Raw genomic sequence first — 18,735 nt, forward strand, 5'->3', positions numbered from 1 at the left:
TATAAATAAGCTGATAATTGTTATTTTCCTATATTATCACGTTTTTAATCAAAAAGATTAAACAGCGAGATCGCCACAAAACTGCTTTTTCTTTATGTGCATCATGTAAAGAAAATAAAGTGCAAGAAGATGACCGCCTGCAGAAGTGTTTCTAATGTATTTGGTCACAGAATATTAGTAATGGTAAGGCAGTGCAGTTGGACACTACTACAAAATAATAAACACAATCTTCTTCTTCTCCTCCCCAGTTTGAATACTACAATTCAATGTTAATCAACATGGTAGACGAGGACGGCAATTCGCTGCCTCTGGGAGGAGAATTCCCCTTGGAGGCCAATGAACACTTCAGCAAACTGCCTGTCAGCACGCAGCAAAGCAACATCCAAGTCCCTACCAACGTCTACAACAGAGGTAGGATGCCATCAACACGCATACGTCTGATTCCCACCGTCATCATTTTTCTCTGATGCAGATCCAGACATCCTCAATGGGGCGTACATGTCGGAGGCTCTGAATGACGTGTTCATAGACAACTTCCAGAAGGATCCCACGCTTACCTGGCAGTACTTCGGCAGCTCTAGCGGCTTCTTCAGGCTCTACCCGGGTACGACCTCCACGTTTGGCAACCACTGCACAAACATGGACCACTTAGTTTGCAACTGCAACTGGTGATGACTCAGTGTGTGTGTGAGTGATGGTAATTAGTTAGGGATTGGTGACACCACTTCCTCATCCATCCATCCATCCATCCATCAATGTGTAGCCAACCAGCAGATTTTCCATAAAAGTGCTGTGACGGCGTTGCTCTTTCTTTTTGCTGCTCTCCAGGGATCCAGTGGATCCCAGACGAAAACGGGGTGGTCACATTCGACTGTAGGAACAGAAACTGGTAAGGCTAACTTTAATGCTATTTTATCCTGCACTTCCACGAGCTAATGCAACAAAATGTATTTCCTATCTGTACTGTAAAGTTCAAATTTGAATGACAATAAAGGAAGTATAATTCTAAGTCTAATACAAAATATCTGCCTTTGACAGTTATTATTTTTTTACCTATAGGGTCCAAAATGACCCGTTTCGTAAAGTCTAATAGATGTAATTTTTTCCCCACTTAAACAACATCAAACCCTTTCAAAAACTTCATACCTAACATATGATACAATTATTTTGTAATGTTTTCATGACCTTTTTGCCCTAAGAATGACAGTTTCTGTGGTAAAATAGGCATGATTTTTCTCAAGAAAAATGGGTACAAAGTGATATTTGGGATAATCTAAAAATCCTAGCCAAATTTCATACAGGTAGACTTTTTTTGTCATCCTGTCGCAAATTATATAAGCAGAACGTACACATTTGGTCTGGGGTTGAACAACACAATAGGAGTTGTAATATGTTCATTATTACTATTGTATTAACACAGCAATGCTAACAATGACTAGGTGTCTACTAATTTTACAACTTAAAGGAGCCATATGCAATAATTTCATGTCAAGTCATCATTAAATGGCCCTGATATGTCAAAAGGCATTAATAAATCATGTTCTTTTTGAATATCTTTATAACTGATAATGGTAGTTCAGCCGGGATATGCTCATTTCAAAATTAGATTTACAGCCCCGAAATCTTGTTATTGTTTTCATTTCAATGCCCCGCCCTTCACCGTTTGACCAATTAGAACGTCTGCGAGTGGGTCACATCCAGGTTGCCAGTTACGCACCGCCACCTTCGTCTAGCTACTGCCACTGGTAAAGTTACTAAACATGTCAGACCTTAGTAAATCTAAAAGGCATCGTTACGATTGTCAACTTATTCATGACAAAGCCAGGAACAAAACGACTAATCGTATCGGGATGCCTTTGAAAAATGGAGACGATTAAAAGCGGAGAAGATTTTTTCATCTGACGCCAAACTTGCTAATTTCCTCCGTGATAGGTAAGTAAGGCATTTACGTTTTCTTATTACTTGTAATAAATGTAAATCAGCATTTCGTATGTACACTATATTGCCAAATACAGTCTATGATCTTGTCTAACAAAGCTAGTATGTTTGTGCAACGAATGCTTAGTATGCTAGCCCGGTCAATGACACATCGACATATAGGCTAACGGAGGAAATATATGCCCGTTAGCCTGTATTAAAGCTACAGTTATAGTACCACTGATAGTCACACACACTAGGTATGGTGAAATTACTCTCTGCATTTGACCCATCCCCTTGTTCACCCCCTGGGAGGTGAGGAGAGCAGTGAGCAGCTCGGGAATCATTTTGGTGATTTAACCCCCAATTCCAACCCTTAATGCTGAGTGCCAAGCAGGGAGGTAATGGGTCCCATTTTTATAGTCTTTGGTATGACTCGGCCGGGGTTTGAACTCACGACCTAACGACCTCAGGGCGGACACTCTAACCACAAGGCCACTGAGCTGGTATAGTATATGGTATATGTCGATGACAACTGACAGGGCAAAATATATTTTTGACAAATAAAACCTATGTAGATATGGGTAGTGTCAGTTCCTATTTCGTTCTCAATATGCTGATACACTGAGGAAATGGGTTAACATTAGCACGGCTAATTGCGGTTTCTGGTACTGTATGTGCATCAGGCACATTAAGGGTGATATTTGCTGGGCACAATATAATGCATTACATGTAAGGATTTTCTACTTTGTTTATTAACTGGTAGTAGGCTATATGATTTATGCATAACGTGGTTTTTGTGTAACGTGGGTCGGCTCATAGAATCGCACCCTGCACTGAAAGATGGTGATGTGCGTAAATGGAAGAGAATGCAGTGCGTCAGGTTGGATGCAATAGGGAACAAAATGTGGCTTGCCATCAAAGTAGGCCTATGCGATATATTATATATTATTATATATAACTATTTCGATGGTGGTCTGTGCGGTCAAACTAGCAGGGTAATGCAGGGTAATGCCAACAATCTGTCCCAACTCCCGACGGAAATATTTCAGCGTAAGTTTACAAATACATTTGGCTAATTGACATTAGTAAAATGTGGCATAATTACTTAGTAAACCTTCTTGCAAGAAGCATAAACAAGAGAAACTTACAGTGTGGGACTCGTCGATTGCCATTTGAAGTTCCTTGGAGTAGGATTCGGATTTGGCTGCGTATCTGGCAACCTCAGTCATGGACAGTAGGAGTTGACTACAGAATTCTGACCGTGATTGCAATACCATTTATGGCCACATTACTACATATGGCTCCTTTAATCTACAACTTTTTCACTTCCGATACGAAACTAATTGGAGCGTTGAGTCTTGGCCAATTTAATATTAAGCCGATACGATATCAGCAGGAATCATACATGATTTTTATTATTTTTTTAATTTTTAGTGTAGAATGTTAGAAACGTTTGATCAAGTGAAGTTAGACAGAGAACAATGGTAGGTATTAAACACATTCACTATATATTACTAACCTTATGACAGACTTATGCTGTCTTTAAAGGGGAACTATTATGCAAAACCAACGTTTCTTACCTATTGGTACCTGTTTTTGTGTATTTGGGATCTGCATGAGTCCCATAAATTTACAATCAAACCATGGAGGCATTGCGAAGATATTTGTAAAACAATCTTGCCGTCCTTTATACTTTCTCCAAATAAGCCGTTTGCAATTTGCCCCATTTGTGATGTTTTTCCATTTGAGGACGTCAGCTGATAAATGCTAAAGTTTTATCCAAAGAGCTTTACGCATGTCCGCCATTGTAGTCCGACGCTTTAGTCAAAAAGTTCCTTTTTTGTCTTCTATCCTAATGTTGTTGGGCAGACTGGCTTGTAGATGCGGATAAATCGCCCCGCTGTTGCCATTTCTAATACAAAGTAGCGTATTGTTGTAAACTATATTCCTCAGTAGACTCCACATGGAAGCGCTAAAAACTACAACATGGATGACGGGGAGAAGACACAGTCGAAGTGGAGGCACTAAATAAGACAACACAAAACTGCGCATCCTGAAGAGATGGTTAGAAAGTGGCTTAAAGATGGTCTGTAAAACATTATCTTTGAACAATTTTGATTAAAGGACCAACATTACATGTTATGTATAGGCCACAAGGAAGTGTTTTAAATGTTGAAAAAATATGACCCCTTTAAGTTGAAATGAAGTGGTAATTTTTTTTGGTGACACCTCATGACTACAAAAATTAATTATGCAGTGAATTCAATGATGCGGACACATTTGTTACTGGATACTTTCTAATATGTTTCTGCCTTGGAGACTTTGTATGTGTAAGTAATATGCAACTATAATTATTTTATACTCGATTGACAAATGTGCTGTTTTAGACTGCAATATTGTTCAATGACACTTATTACTAAGTCTAGCTTGTGTGCTTACGTAGCTGTTGTGTAGCTGCTAGTAGCCTATAGATCACCATGTTTACCTTTTGTTAATGAGTATGTAAATGTGCTGCAGGATTGCTTGTATCAACGCTTGTGTCGAACATTTTACATGCAAGCCGATATCATCCGAAACGTCGGACTGATATCCAAGATCAATATTGGATGGGGACACCACTAATTTTTGCATTAGTAACTGCTCTCAGTAAATGTAACGTAATGTACTTTTACAGCCACAATAATACTCAAGAAATGCAATAGTCATAATGACAATGTATCCAAATTGACTTTTTTTGGAAGTCAAGTGTTGTGGCTATATGCAATAACAATTCAGCAAAGACGTGAATTATGTTAGAATTGGTTGTTATAAGAACATATTACATTGTGCAAATGTACCTAATGTGTGTAAATTGTATTAAATACTTTTTATTATTGCCCCCTTTTATAAAAATGAGTAAATGATACAATTATTACATTGGGCACAGTTCTGTTATTTGCAACACATTTGCTGTGGACCTAAAGTTGAGTCCCATGTGTGTTTATTTAAGCATCTAGACATGCTATTGAGGGGAAAAAGTGTGTCTATACATTTGACTGGTATAGTGTGAGTCGTAAATGTGATTTATCCCAAATGAAACAACGTGATGAGCCGTATAAGAGGAAATCACTTTCCAGGAACGCCTGCTGGTCCTTTAGACAGTGCATCCAGGAAGTCGGAAGTCAAACAAACAGATTATGGGCCTGGAAAGTTGCCTTGGAGCAGCTGCTGCCCCAGGGGTGAATCTCATTTATGTGGACAAGCTTGTAATTAAACAGGATGAGAATAAAGAGATTAAAAAAAGGAGATAAACAGTTAATGGATGTTATGTTTTTACTCAGGTACATCCAGGCGGCCACCTCCCCTAAAGATGTGGTCATTGTGGTGGATGTGAGCGGCAGCATGAAAGGACTCAGACTCACCATTGCCAAACACACCATCAACACAATACTGGACACGCTGGGAGAGAACGACTTTGTCAACATCATCGCTGTAAATCCTTTTAGTGGCAGCCCAGCTGTAAAAAATCAGGAGAATAAAGCTTCCTGTTTCCTGTCTTCTCCAGTATAGCGACTACGTTCGCTACGTGGAACCGTGCTTCAAGGGAACTTTGGTACAAGCTGATCTGGATAACAGAGAGGTACCAAGAAAACACACACACACGCACAGCTAATTAATTACATTAAGCACTCATTAAAGGTAAGCTGTCGTTTCTTAATGTCGTGAGGACAAAGGTTATGTCGTCCAGGCAAACATTATTATATTATTTCAATTTACTTCCTGTCTGTTGTTGTATTTTTGAACGTGCTCTTTGCTTTCTTGTTCATCTGCTCTCTTGTTGTTATTCTGCAAAGCCTGCTTGTGTATGTGCTTGTGTACGTGTGTCCTTGTGTGGACCTGTGTGTGTGCGCTTGTGTGTCTGCTGCCTGTATGTGCTTGTGTGCGTGTATTTGTGTGCGCTTGTGTCTGCTGCCTGTGTTTGTGTTGGATACATGCTCTCCTCCCCCCTCAACTACACGCCACTACATTACAACATAAGAGATCAGGTGAGGTCACGGTGCTGCTGCTAGGTTTTAAACATGTCACATGACTGTGACAGGATGCCATGGGATTGGCTGGATTCCTGGAGAGGCGGCTGATTGAAGGCCTTCAGATGTTGGCTGACACACTTACGCATCAACTCATACGCACGCACACAATTTAATATATATATATATATATATATATATATATATATATATATATATATATATATATATATATATATATATATATATATTCAATAACAAAGCAAAAGTAATGCTTGATTTAATTCAAATTAGATTAAATTAAGTATACTTTAATTTGATTAAATTAAATTGAAACCCAGTTCAATTCAGTGATTGTAGTATAACAGCTAAATACAACATTTTTTAATTGAATTAAATTGAGCCACATTTTAATTCAGTGGTATTAACACAACAGCTAAATGCAACATTTGGCAAACATTCTTGATCGTTTAAGTGCAAATGTACAACACTGCAAAGTGCTGTACATACACATATTGTTATAGATGAGCATTATTGTTATGTATTAATATTACCATCTGTTGTGATGCAGCTCTTGTTTTCAATGTGTACACAACAAAATGTCCAGGCTGTGTATTTTGGGAATATTTTACAGTCTTGTTGTGTATTCCATATTATATGAGTGTTGTAATTAGTCAGTGAGCCATGCTAATCCCACTCACACACATACACACACACATGCTTACGCTCACCCATTTTTATGTTAATTCTGCAGCATTTCAAGCTCCTGATTGATGAGCTCCATGTGAAAGGAGAGGGCAAAGTGAAGAATGCGATGAAAGAGTCGTTCAAGATCCTCAATGAGGTTGGCCTTTAATAAAGACAGTAAATTGTGGATGCAGTAAATGCATTGATGATTAAAACGTGTGTGTGTGTGTTGTCAGGCTGCAGCCCTCGGCCAGGGCAGCCTGTGCAACCAGGCCATCATGCTGATCACAGACGGCGCCATGGAGGACTTCCAGGACGTTTTTGAAGAGTTCAACTGGCCAGATCGGCGGGTATGACGCAAATACCAGAACACGCATTAACATACCATACATATATGTATATACAGACTTATATATATCGGTACTATATATATACAGTATATACAGTATATATATATATATATATATATATATATACAATAATGAGTTAACTCACATCATTAATTATAAAAAATTATGTATAGTTGCTGATTAAATGCACATTTGACTATATATATATATGCACATAAACACACACATACTGTACACACCCACACACATGCACACACACACACGCACACCTATTTATATATATAGGGCTGTAAAAAATAACAAGTTAACTCATGTGAAAAATCACAAAAAAATTATCGTAATAATTATGTATAGTTGCAAATTAATTGCGCATTTGGACTATATATGTATATATATATATATATATATATATATATATTATACATATACTGTACACATATAGTGCATTTATACACAAACACACATTATTTACATGCATCCAACTCAAATTCACTGTCATCCCAGGTTCGAGTGTTCACTTATCTGATTGGACGAGAGATGACGTTTGCTGAAAATGTCAAATGGATCGCCTGCAATAACAAAGGTAATGACAATTTATTAATTAGCCTACAGATTAGTTGTATTGGTAGTCTTGATTGCTCTTGTCAAGTGTGACAGTATGTTAGGGCTGCTCTCAAAATATATACAAAAGCCCTTGTTACGTTTAGTGTCACGGTAGTGTTGGTCGTGACCCCAGGATGCAGAGAGAACAGGCGACGTGCAGGTAAAATGTAATAAATAAGAAAAGTAGTGCAGGAAAGGATTGCACAAAAATGAAAAGCAGTCACAGGAAGCATACAGGTGTGTCCTTATTGCTAATCAGGGATAGGTGAAGGAGCCAGCGCCCAGACAGGAGAAATAGTGGCAAAAAGGAGGTAAACTGGAAATAAAACAAAATACAAGAAGTAATAATCATTGTTATGAGAGATCACGACAGCCCTAGAAATACAATTATATTGTTCTAATTCCAAGAATTGAAATATTACGACAACAGCAATAACACACTAATTACTACAGTATTATCACACCAATAACTACAGTATTATTACACCAATTACCACAGGATTATCCCTGTAATTACGATAGTATTATCACTAGGGATGATTCTCAAAACCGATTTTCCCGGTGGTTCGATAAGAAAAGAACCGAGTTCTCGGACACGAATCCCTTTTTGAGAACCAGTACCCGTTATCGAGACCACTATAGTAAAGAAAAAGAGTTGGTTCTTTATTCGAATCCCTGGGAACGAATCCCGTCCCGACCAGAAATGCCCCGTGAGACATCACAAGAAATTACGTCACGTAGCTCAGTCATTAGGCGCAGATAGGGAAAGCAGGAAAAACAATGGACCGGAAAAAGCGCTCCAAGGTGTAATAAAGTTCAAAACAAAAGGTAATGAATAAATTTACTGAGAGATTTGAGCAGGGTACAAACACATGACGAACACTTTTACGACCAACCGGAAACATAGCAACCAGGCTAGCAACGCACCTCCTTTACGGCAGCTGTCGCAACGTTCTTAAAGCAACCGCAGCACATACATACATACCGGTATATAAACAACATATATGACATGATCTCCCTTTTTTAACTTTTGTTTTTCTTTCCTTGTCGACAAAACAAAATCGCACTGTATATGTGTTGTCGTCTAATTAATTATAAATAATGCAGACGAGGCGTGTTGGCTGAGTTCTTGACGTTTACTTTCACAGCGTGCTCATAACCTCATTCTTAGCTGCCGGGTGGCGACATGCAACAACACTTTTCGGGGCTACCACGCTTGCTCGTCACTCCCGTTGCATGCTGGGTAGTGTAGTTGTTATATTCCCTAGCTCATAACATCACATCTTTCCCCCTATAAAGAAATAATGTTAACTCAATAAAGTGTTTTTTTTTAGCTTTAACTTTTCATTTTTTAGCATTGTAACCACATTTGCAAACAACTTTTCTCTTCATAGTATTTTCTTTCATTAAAGAAATAATGTGCAAAAATGTCAAAGCATCATAACAAACAGTGATGTCAAATAGCAGCAGAAGTGCACTTTTTGGAGAGCTGTATTATTTTCAGTTTTGTGCCCAAGGGACTGATTTTATTTAACACTATATTATTATTTATACACCGATAGTGATCACAGAGACAGGTTGTTTTTGTGTTACTGTATATATTTGTTTTTCTGAAAAATCCCCCTTAATATAACAGTCAACATTTATTTATTTATTAGATTTTATTTTTTTCTTATACAGTAAAAGTGAGCTTTTGTTAAACCAAATATTGTGTGTTTTTTTTCATATACAACAACCTATCTGGACTCGATAAGAGAATTGATAAGGAATCGGTTCGATAAGAGGATTTGATAATAGGCTCGAACTCGATAATTTCTTATCAAACATCGTCCCTAATTATCACACTAATTACTACAGTAGTATACCACCAATTACCACAGTAATATCCCACCAATTACTAGAGTATTATTACACTAAAATATACCCACTTTCATGCAGAATCAGTGGCTCTCCTTTTGCCAGCTTACTGTAACTGCGCGCAAAAATGGAGGAGGCGTGATCAAGTGCGATAGTGTGGCACATAGGCAGAAGTGGGAATTTTTCAAATTAAAATACCTGGAAGACAAAAAAACGGTTGTAATCTATCTGTGTACTCTGAGACCTGAACCACAGATATATGGGAGTGAAAAAAGGAATGAAAAGTGCTGCCCTCTTGTGAATAACATGATATTACAGCGGCTAAAACCAGAAAGTAATCACTTTATTCCCTGCTGGGACTACATGATACACCCTGATTAAATAGCAGATTATCAGCACAGTTACACCGTAAACACAACATTAGATAACAGATGTGCTTGCTTCTCTTCAGCCAAATATTAAAGACCTTACATTTAAAGTCCCGTGCGGAGCTTTAGAAGCTGGTAGTGTTTAATAAATAGAACATCTCAGTAGGTATCTCATTGACGTCATTCACTTTGTCCAACAAGAAACCCAATACTGTTCAGTCTTTTGGGGATTCCAATATTCTGATGTCTGATAATGGCTTTACTGCACCAGAATGACAAAAGCAAAATTAAAATATTCTATTCAAATGTGAGTACGCGGACGTGTGTGTGTTGCAGGTTACTACACGCACGTCTCCACGCTGGCCGACGTGCAAGAAAACGTCATGGAGTACCTGCACGTTCTCAGCAGACCCATGGTCATTAACCACGACCATGACATCATTTGGACTGAGGCCTACATGGACAGTGTGGTATGCCAAGGCCATTTTGGAAAGCATTCTCACATTGTGTCCTCAAAGCCATTACATTCCCTCCCCTCTTTAATCCTTATAACATTTTTAGAGAATGTTTAGCAATGAAATATACCGTTATTTAACAGAATTATCATATCTAACCTACTTACAGTTTACAATCTCGTCTCATGATATGAAGCCCTGCAATAATCACAAATATTATTAGCTTAGCTAGGGCTGATTTCAAAATAAAAATGAATCATATATACTGCAAAAGAAGGGACTAATCAAAACTGATTAAAAATACATTTACATAACAAACCGCTAAAATAAATACATTTGAACTATCCATCCATCCATTTTCTAGCCATTGTCCCTCGCGGGGTCATGTGGGGGCTGGAGCCTATCTCAGCTGCATTCAAGTGGAAGGCAGAGTACACCTTGGACACGTCACCACCTCATCACAGGGCCAACACAGTTAGACAGACAAGCAATCAAATTCACACACTTGGCTCAACTGAGTGTTGCCAATCAACCACCCTGCTGCACTAAAATTCTAAACAGATTAATAATATATAATAACAATACATGTTTCTTATATAAACTGTCAATAAAATGTAAATGCAACTGAAAATACAGCCTCACCACTTTAGTCATCATTTTTGCGCTTAAAGGGGAACTGCGCTTTGTCTGGAATTTTGCCTATCGTTCACAATCCTCATGAGAGACAGGAAGACAAAATGTGTGGTTTTTTTTAAATTCTAATGTTTAATAATCGGCTTGTTCTAGGTGGCTAGCAAAGCAACTGCTATCCATTCTGCCTCTAAGTCATTTTAAAAATGCATCCAAAAACACCAGTAATACTTAATTCAGGTTCCTAAAGTTGTATAATAACCAAGCCGTAGCGACATTGTTATTTTAAGAGCGAACACTAAGGAACTCTTTTTCTAGCATAGTAACACATTGTTTTGCGGTGGCATGCTACGGTGTTAGCCGTAAGCTAGCTACGGCAGGTAGTAAACTATAGCTACTGTGTGAACAGCTGACAACAATCTGTACTGACTGAAAAACATAAACAATCATATTACAGTGTCTGTAAAGTATTAGCCCATGTTTCATGTTTTGTTTGTATGCAGCTAGCTGGACACTGTATGTAGTTGTACTAACAATAGCATGATATGCTGCATGTATGATCAATATTATAGTGACTTACTGATGGACAGATGTTCGTTCGGTCCAGCTGGCCGGGGACATTTTTTCCAGTTTAGTTTGGTTAAGCGCTCCATTTATGTCGGCATTGCTTAATTGGTTCCAAGTTCCACATTTACAGTGTCAAGGCACGCCGACCTCACTCTTGCCGCTTCCGTCAGCTCCAACGTTTCAGCCGCTATTTGTTACTATTTGCTAGAAGCAGGAGTTCGTCCTCTGTATATTCAGCTTTAAAAAGATAAGGTTGTGAATCCTAATTTGTCCAAAAATACTCATAAAAGTCTTCTGTGACATGTTTTAGCGCCATTTGTAGTGTAAACTACAGTTTAGTAGTAGTTTTATACTATAGTACTATGCCGCCATCTTGTTTTCCAACCCTTTTCATTCATTCATTTGTTTTCCTTTTACCCTCCAGTTACCAACCACGAAAGAGGTAATCATTCATGTTTAGAGACATAGTTTAAGTTAAATAAACGTTTCAATTTAGTTTAGCTTTGCCCTCTAGCTCATTAAGCCCTCTAGCTTGTTTAACATCTTTTTTGATCCCATTTAAGTCACTTTCATACACTAAAACACTGCTACCACACTTAGTCTGAGTATTTATCATTAATCTCGCTGCTGATTCTTCATTTTTGTGTCACAGCTGTTCAACAGCCAAGCTCAGAGTTTGCTCCTGATGACCTCGGTGGCCATGCCGGTGTTCAGCAAAAAAAAAGAGACCGTAGGGATTATTTTTATGTTTGGAGTTAGTCAGGGGATTAATTTATCATTGTTTATTATTTTGGTGTTTATCTCTTGTAGCTGACTCATGGAATTTTACTGGGAGTTGTTGGGACGGACGTCGCACTAAGAGAACTGATGAGATTAGCGCCCAGATACAAGGTTAAAACATCATCCTTTATATGTGCATCTTTAATAATTACATGCAATGTATTGTTACGATTGTGTGTCTTTTTAGCTGGGTGTCCACGGTTATGCCTACCTCATCACAAACAATGGCTACATCTTGTCTCATCCTGACCTCCGGCCTCTGGTAAACATTACATTCAGTTTCACAATGCATGTTCAATAAACATATTTTTTCTTTCTGTATGTGTCAGTACAAAGAAGGGAAGAAGCTGAAGCCCAAACCCAATTATAACAGCGTCGACTTGTCCGAGGTGGAATGGGAGGACATGGAGGAGATGGTGAGCGTTCAAGCAAATGTAAACACACATTTTGAGACATATCGACATGTTGGTTGATGTCATTTACTGTTGAATGCGGTGCACGTATGCGGCGGGAGACATACGGACCGTGCGTTTCCCACCTAGGCCTTCAGTGATGGCTGACTTCAATGATTACCTCTCAAAATACCATCATTGATGTCACCACATGACCATTGCTGGAGAATTACTTTAAAGAAAGACATTTACGCACTACTGGGCATTGTACAAAATGGGTTATTTTCTGGCGCATTTAAAAATCAATGAACCCGCATCAGCAATTAAAACATATCTTATGTGGTACTGTCAACATTAAAATTGCAAAAAACGTATTAAACGTGAAAAAATAAAGAAATAAAATATCTGAACTCACATTTCATCGCCGGGACAGCTGAGCTAGCTTGGTCTCACAAGATGTAGTTTCTCTTTAAATATCCTTCTTGAAAACGGCCTTGCAAATATATGTGTTGTCTTGTCTAATCATAAAAAACACAGACGAGGCGTGTTGGCTGACTTCTTAAAGTTTACTCCACAACGTGCTCATCAAAAACATCCAGCTGCCGGCATGTGTACATACAACCTAAACGGGGCTACTGCGCATGCTCTTCATTACTGTGGCATGCTGGGTAATGAAGTTCTTATGTTACCTGGCTCATAACGTCACAATATATATCTGCCTTGGGCCAGCTAGAAAGCCTTACTGACAACAACTCGTGATCTGATTGGCTATCGCAACTGTCTATCAAATATATTTGTCCGTTCACTTACATTGCACAGACGCCAGCATTGTTGATTCTGAAGGCTCCGAGCAGATTTCATACAGCATGGCAACATAAACTAGCTGAATTCTGATTGGATACAAACTCTAATCTAAAAACAACAGCACTGGAAGGTGCATAATATGACATGAAGAGAATATTAATAATTTTAGATATTTAGGGAAAGTAAATAAAAAATTACTTTTATCTTTTATTATGATCATGATTTCTGCTTATGTTAGGCCAACAGAGAAGGCCTTGCTGGCCCTGATGTCACACCACTGCGTGCTAGTATATATGTAATACTGTAGAAGTTTTATAATCATTGGACAATTAATGAATGACTTTATGGACAATTAATTGCTACTGTAAGTCCAGGAGGTGCTCTGCAAAGATGATTTGCTTGTTGTTTTTCAAATCAAAATGTGTGTTTGTCAGTTAATGTTACAGGGTATCTTTTTTAGTGCTGTGTGGGAAATTTCAAGTCAATCCCACTTAAGGTGTTTAATAACAGCGCTGCCATATGAGCATAGCCTATCACACCTGTCAACCTCACGGTTTTTGCCGTGAAATCACGTTTCTTGCCCTTCTTTCCCAGCGACTTCCCCGGACCTGTTTTTCCCCCCGATTTTCTCTTTGTGAAAAACAAATCCTTTGGGGTTCTGCTGCTACTACAGCAATCGGGTCCGCTCGACTCAAGCATCGGCGACACTGGGTGGGCTTGTGAAAGGAGTGTGAGGGTTGCATGTTACGTTATGTTACGTGATTCAATCAAATCAACAACACGAGAAAGATGGATGCACATGAAGACGACGGAAAAGACACAAAAATCCAAACTCTGTGTGGATATTTTGACAAATAGGAGACTTATAATATTTAGCTGAAGAAGAGAAGGCAGCTGTTCACACATGCTAATACTTTTTGTAACATCGAGGAAGAAATTACTTGAGCTATTTCATAAAGGTCTCAACTATAAGCGCCGTGAAGGAACCCTTATATTAGACCTGCTAACCATTAGATGTGACGTAAGAGTTTAGTGACATGAGCATGTATGATTTATTTATCTTTTTTAAATTGATTTAATGGCGATTTGTGATAAAAATAAAAATCCCTTATTTTTACCCATTTTCATGGAAAATGTTCCATATCTTGAAAAACTCCCTATACAAAGTGTGTAGCCCCCCCCCCCGATCCATGGGAGTTGGTAAGGGTTGGTATTTTGCTTGAATGAACTTGTAAAACATTTAAATTAATGAATGGCAGGGCGCGTCATATAAATATTTTACCCCAAACGTATTCATAGCTTCTTCCTGCTCTGTCACTGATAAGAATAAATGAGCAAATCTCCTGAATTATTCTCTCTGTCCCCTGTGGTGCACAGCAATAGTGCTGGGCGTGTAAGTAGCTGTGCTGTGTTCAAATCACAGTTGGACACATTAAGAAGTTTGCAAATTTATGTTTTAAATATGTTACATTTGTTATTTTGCACTAAAAATATAAATATAATTCCCACAATTTTTTTTTTTTTTTTTTACAAAACATGCATCAAAATAAATTTAATTTTGATTTCAAAATATATAATAATTTAAAATGAACAAAAAAGTGTGAAACAATTTTGGAATAGTGAATCGGAGGGGGCGCCAAATAAAGTTCTGCTTGGAGCTCCAATTTAGCTAGGGGCGTCCCTGCTTGTCAACACTGTAGGGGTGCATGTTTTGACACATGTTAATTTTTGAGGGCAGCGGTTAAGAATTGGAATAATTACGCTCATTTTTCCACATGTCTGTCATCTTACAGCTAAGGACAGCCATGGTCAAAGGAGAAACTGGTACCCTGTCCTTAGATGTGAGGACTTCAGTGGATAAAGGAGTGAGTAGACATGTTTTGTTTGGTGTATGGGCCAAAATTTTATGGTATATACTTGTGTTTTTTTAAAGAATTTGCAGATTTTTATTTAAATTGTCATTCACGAAGACGCCCCTTAGAGGAATACCTTGTACTCTTACGTGTGCTTTATATCCACCTCTAGATGATGCCCTGTGGGGTACATTGCGGTCGTCAAGCCACAAAGACTATTTCTATCTAGTTGAGTCTGTCTTGTGAATTTTGTTTCTCTGTTTGTGACAGAAACGAGTGATGTTCCTAAAAAATGATTACTTCTACACCAGCATCAATGAGACACCTTTCAGGTTGTACTGCTTTTCATGTCATCAATACAAATAATATGATGTTTTGTTCTTTCATCAATCAATTATGTGTATTTTTCTGTGTGTCAGTCTTGGCATAGTGCTGACCAGAGACAATGGACAGTATATATTCATTGGAAATGTATCTGTTGAAGAGGGTAAGCCTTCCTCTTCCTTTATTTAAAACAAATATTTGTACCTAATTTAATAAACATTGCATTACTGTGCAGGTCTTCATGATTTACTTGCACCTGATTTGACCATAGCCAGTGAATGGTGAGTAGAAATACAATACCGGCACTACCGGCAATTAGTCTGTTACACCATCGATAAAACCCTGCAGGACCTACTGTGAGACCGACATTGACCCGGCACATCGTAAGCTCAGCCAGCTGCAGGCTGTGGTCAGATACCTAACGGGCAAAGAACCAGACCTAGAGTGTAAGTTAGGACTTTTTAGTGTTTAATTAACGGTGTCCTGTTTTAACAATATAAAGATCTAATTTTGCTCTGCAGGTGACGTGCAGCTCTTGCAGCAAACCTTATTTGACGCAGTGGTGACGGCGCCAATGGAAGCTTACTGGACGGCCCTCATGCTCAATCCAGCTGGGTAAGTAGTCGCCCACATGCACCACAAAAATTAGCTTATTTTAATATCTATATATTTAAATATATATCCCTTTATATCTATTATGGCTTCTAGTATGGATGAGGGCATGGAAACAGCCTTCCTGGGCACTCGTTCAGGCCTGATGAGGTTCCAGCGATACAGTGGCATTGAAAAGAGAGTTGGCAAGTGAGTAAGGAAAAGTATTTTTTTGTCATCTAATCCTGCTAATTCTCTACAATGGAGCTTGAAAATAAAAAGGCAAACACCACCTCGGAGTGGATGACTATATATTTACTTACTATTACTATAACTTTTTTTTTTTTAATTTCCTATTGGACGATGTGTGTTTATTTTATAGGAGTGCATAGTATAATCCCAAACAACTATAAAACATTAACCGTGAATTACTTAAGACTACAAAACTATGGCCAGCGATAACATACTAGCGGAAAAATTAACAAGCTTACTATGAAATAGTTAATTTTCATTTCATGTCGTACGCTGTGTTTATTTGATAAAAGCAACCATAAACAAATAGCAAATGAGGCTACAAAACTAAGGCTAACTGTTGTATGAGCTGTAATATTGTACATGGTAATTGGGATTTGTTATATATTGTATATATTATATAAAAATATAATATAATATATCAGTGTATATTATATACTGTATATATAATATGTAAATATTACATATATGTTATATTGTATATTGCTACTATGGTACATTTTTAGTCTACTTTATACCTGCATTATCCTTTCCATCCTTACCCCTTCCAACCTTTGTAACTGAGCTACTGTGTTGAACAATTTCCCTTGTGGATCAAAAAAGTTTATCTAAATCTAAATCTAACAATAGCAGGCTAGCTAATATACCGACAAGCTGCCTTCCTTTGTACTATAGTACAATGTGTGTGTTATTTCAACGCATATACAACTATTATGATGTCTCCCACAGGTCTTTCCTGACTTCCATGGACAAGGAGAACATGTTCACGCTGGATCACTTCCCACTGTGGTATCGCCGTGCAGCCGAGTACCCTGCTGGACAGTTTCTGTACTACATGCCCCGACAGGAGACCAGAGGTAGTTGATAGAACACTTGTTTAAAAAAAATAAAATAAAAATTAAATAAAGAATAAATAAATTGTGTTTATTGTTAAATGCAGTGTGTTGTGTCCAGACATGTTCAGGGACTATGATGCTGACTATAGCGCCACCTTGAGCGCAGAGGACATGGAACACCGAGCGGAGGAGGGAGGGGGAATACAGAGGGAGGAGGAGGAGGAGGAGGGTAGAGGAAAAGTGTTACTTGGCATGCTGCCGCTTGGGTTTCCTCTAATTTACAAAGCATGACTCCTTTTTTATGTTTCTTATGCCTTCAAATCTTTATTTTTATACATATTTTTTTATTTCTGGACGCATGAACATAGACGTTCATAAAAGCAACCTCCCCTCCTCTCTTAGGAAACCTGCAGGTTCATTTACATGCAAAATGCTGCATGATAAAGGAATTGGTTATGCATACTTAAAATGCAATATAAGGACAGCAAAAACAGTGTTCACTGTAGTAGATGCATGCATAGTGGTACACCTGCACTTCATTTATCAATATTCTTGGCATTATACTCTCTTTAGTGTTTTGTATTATACCCTCTTTAGTATTGTGGTGTACAAGTGCATTGTATTATAATAATCTCTTTAGTATTGTGGTTTTGTCTCCATATTTAGCTTCCTCATCTTTGCAAATAAATATTTTTCCTTCAGGAGGCCACGAGGTTGTGCAAGTGTATCCATTGTTGTGATAGTGATAGCTCACTCATGTGTGTTTGTGCTGCTCTTCTTTCAGCTGGAAGGATCGTGATCGCCACCACTGCCATCACTGTGTCAGTGGGCAAGAGAACAGCCATCGCTGGAGGTACAGTAGGATACCAAACTCAATTATTTTCCCTAAATTTGTATTATTTTCTATCACTTTGGTGGCACACACTTTTATTGGAAATATACATCGGTTTGATTTATTTAGGTCAAAAGCGTTGTGTAGTTATTAATAGCTGCCTCTCCTTTTGCAAGTTTCCTTGTAATAACTGCAACTCCACTGAAAACCACTGGAGGTCAGTGTTTGACTTAAACAAACCTCTGTTGAATATTCAAAGGCAGTGTGCTTGTTTGTTGACGTATACATGTAGTTTCAATGCTAGTTAGCTTTTTGTGGCCCTAAACAAGATTTAGTTTATGTTCTGCATTTTAGTCTTTAATTTGATCAAGCATTAATTTTATTATTTAGTCATCAAATTGAAGCCTGCAAGGCTCCAAATGTATGTATGTATGTAACAGTGATCATCTAAATGAACTTGAATGGGGTCAGTACCTTTTCTGATCATGTGCCCTCCCAATCCCATAGTGGTTGTGGCCTAAAACAACCGCTTACAGTTTTTTTAATGCAAGAAGCATGCACCGATACGTCAATATTCCTGCTTTTTCTCTTCCGATACCATACCGATATTGTAGCTTTAAGTTATAG

At 38.1% G+C, this 18,735-nt stretch overlaps 1 protein-coding gene across 6 annotated transcripts in view; it reads left to right on the plus strand.

Annotated features, from left to right (window-relative positions):
- The window catches only part of cacna2d4a (calcium channel, voltage-dependent, alpha 2/delta subunit 4a), a 91,812-nt gene that overhangs the window by 5,736 nt on the left and 67,341 nt on the right, over positions 1 to 18,735 (plus strand). For 2 of the 6 annotated variants that reach the window (XM_072913276.1, XM_072913277.1), the window contains exons 6-27: positions 249 to 411; positions 473 to 604; positions 829 to 889; positions 5,241 to 5,391; positions 5,465 to 5,539; positions 6,682 to 6,771; positions 6,851 to 6,964; positions 7,469 to 7,547; positions 10,129 to 10,262; positions 12,097 to 12,174; positions 12,255 to 12,335; positions 12,412 to 12,486; positions 12,554 to 12,640; positions 15,214 to 15,285; positions 15,544 to 15,605; positions 15,693 to 15,760; positions 15,833 to 15,878; positions 15,946 to 16,043; positions 16,119 to 16,212; positions 16,306 to 16,398; positions 17,170 to 17,297; positions 18,061 to 18,129. In XM_072913276.1, the coding sequence (XP_072769377.1) occupies positions 249 to 411; positions 473 to 604; positions 829 to 889; positions 5,241 to 5,391; positions 5,465 to 5,539; positions 6,682 to 6,771; positions 6,851 to 6,964; positions 7,469 to 7,547; positions 10,129 to 10,262; positions 12,097 to 12,174; positions 12,255 to 12,335; positions 12,412 to 12,486; positions 12,554 to 12,640; positions 15,214 to 15,285; positions 15,544 to 15,605; positions 15,693 to 15,760; positions 15,833 to 15,878; positions 15,946 to 16,043; positions 16,119 to 16,212; positions 16,306 to 16,398; positions 17,170 to 17,297; positions 18,061 to 18,129 (2,050 nt within the window). Of the gene's footprint in view, positions 1 to 248; positions 412 to 472; positions 605 to 828; positions 890 to 5,240; positions 5,392 to 5,464; positions 5,540 to 6,681; positions 6,772 to 6,850; positions 6,965 to 7,468; positions 7,548 to 10,128; positions 10,263 to 11,868; positions 11,887 to 12,096; positions 12,175 to 12,254; positions 12,336 to 12,411; positions 12,487 to 12,553; positions 12,659 to 15,213; positions 15,286 to 15,543; positions 15,606 to 15,692; positions 15,761 to 15,832; positions 15,879 to 15,945; positions 16,044 to 16,118; positions 16,213 to 16,305; positions 16,399 to 17,169; positions 17,298 to 17,394; positions 17,506 to 18,060; positions 18,130 to 18,735 lie in introns of all 6 variants that reach the window. The other 4 variants (XM_072913273.1, XM_072913274.1, XM_061959426.2 and 1 more) reach the window with 4 other exon arrangements.

This window comes from Nerophis lumbriciformis, linkage group LG05 (assembly GCF_033978685.3).
Source record: "Nerophis lumbriciformis linkage group LG05, RoL_Nlum_v2.1, whole genome shotgun sequence".
Classification (NCBI taxonomy): domain Eukaryota; kingdom Metazoa; phylum Chordata; class Actinopteri; order Syngnathiformes; family Syngnathidae; genus Nerophis; species Nerophis lumbriciformis.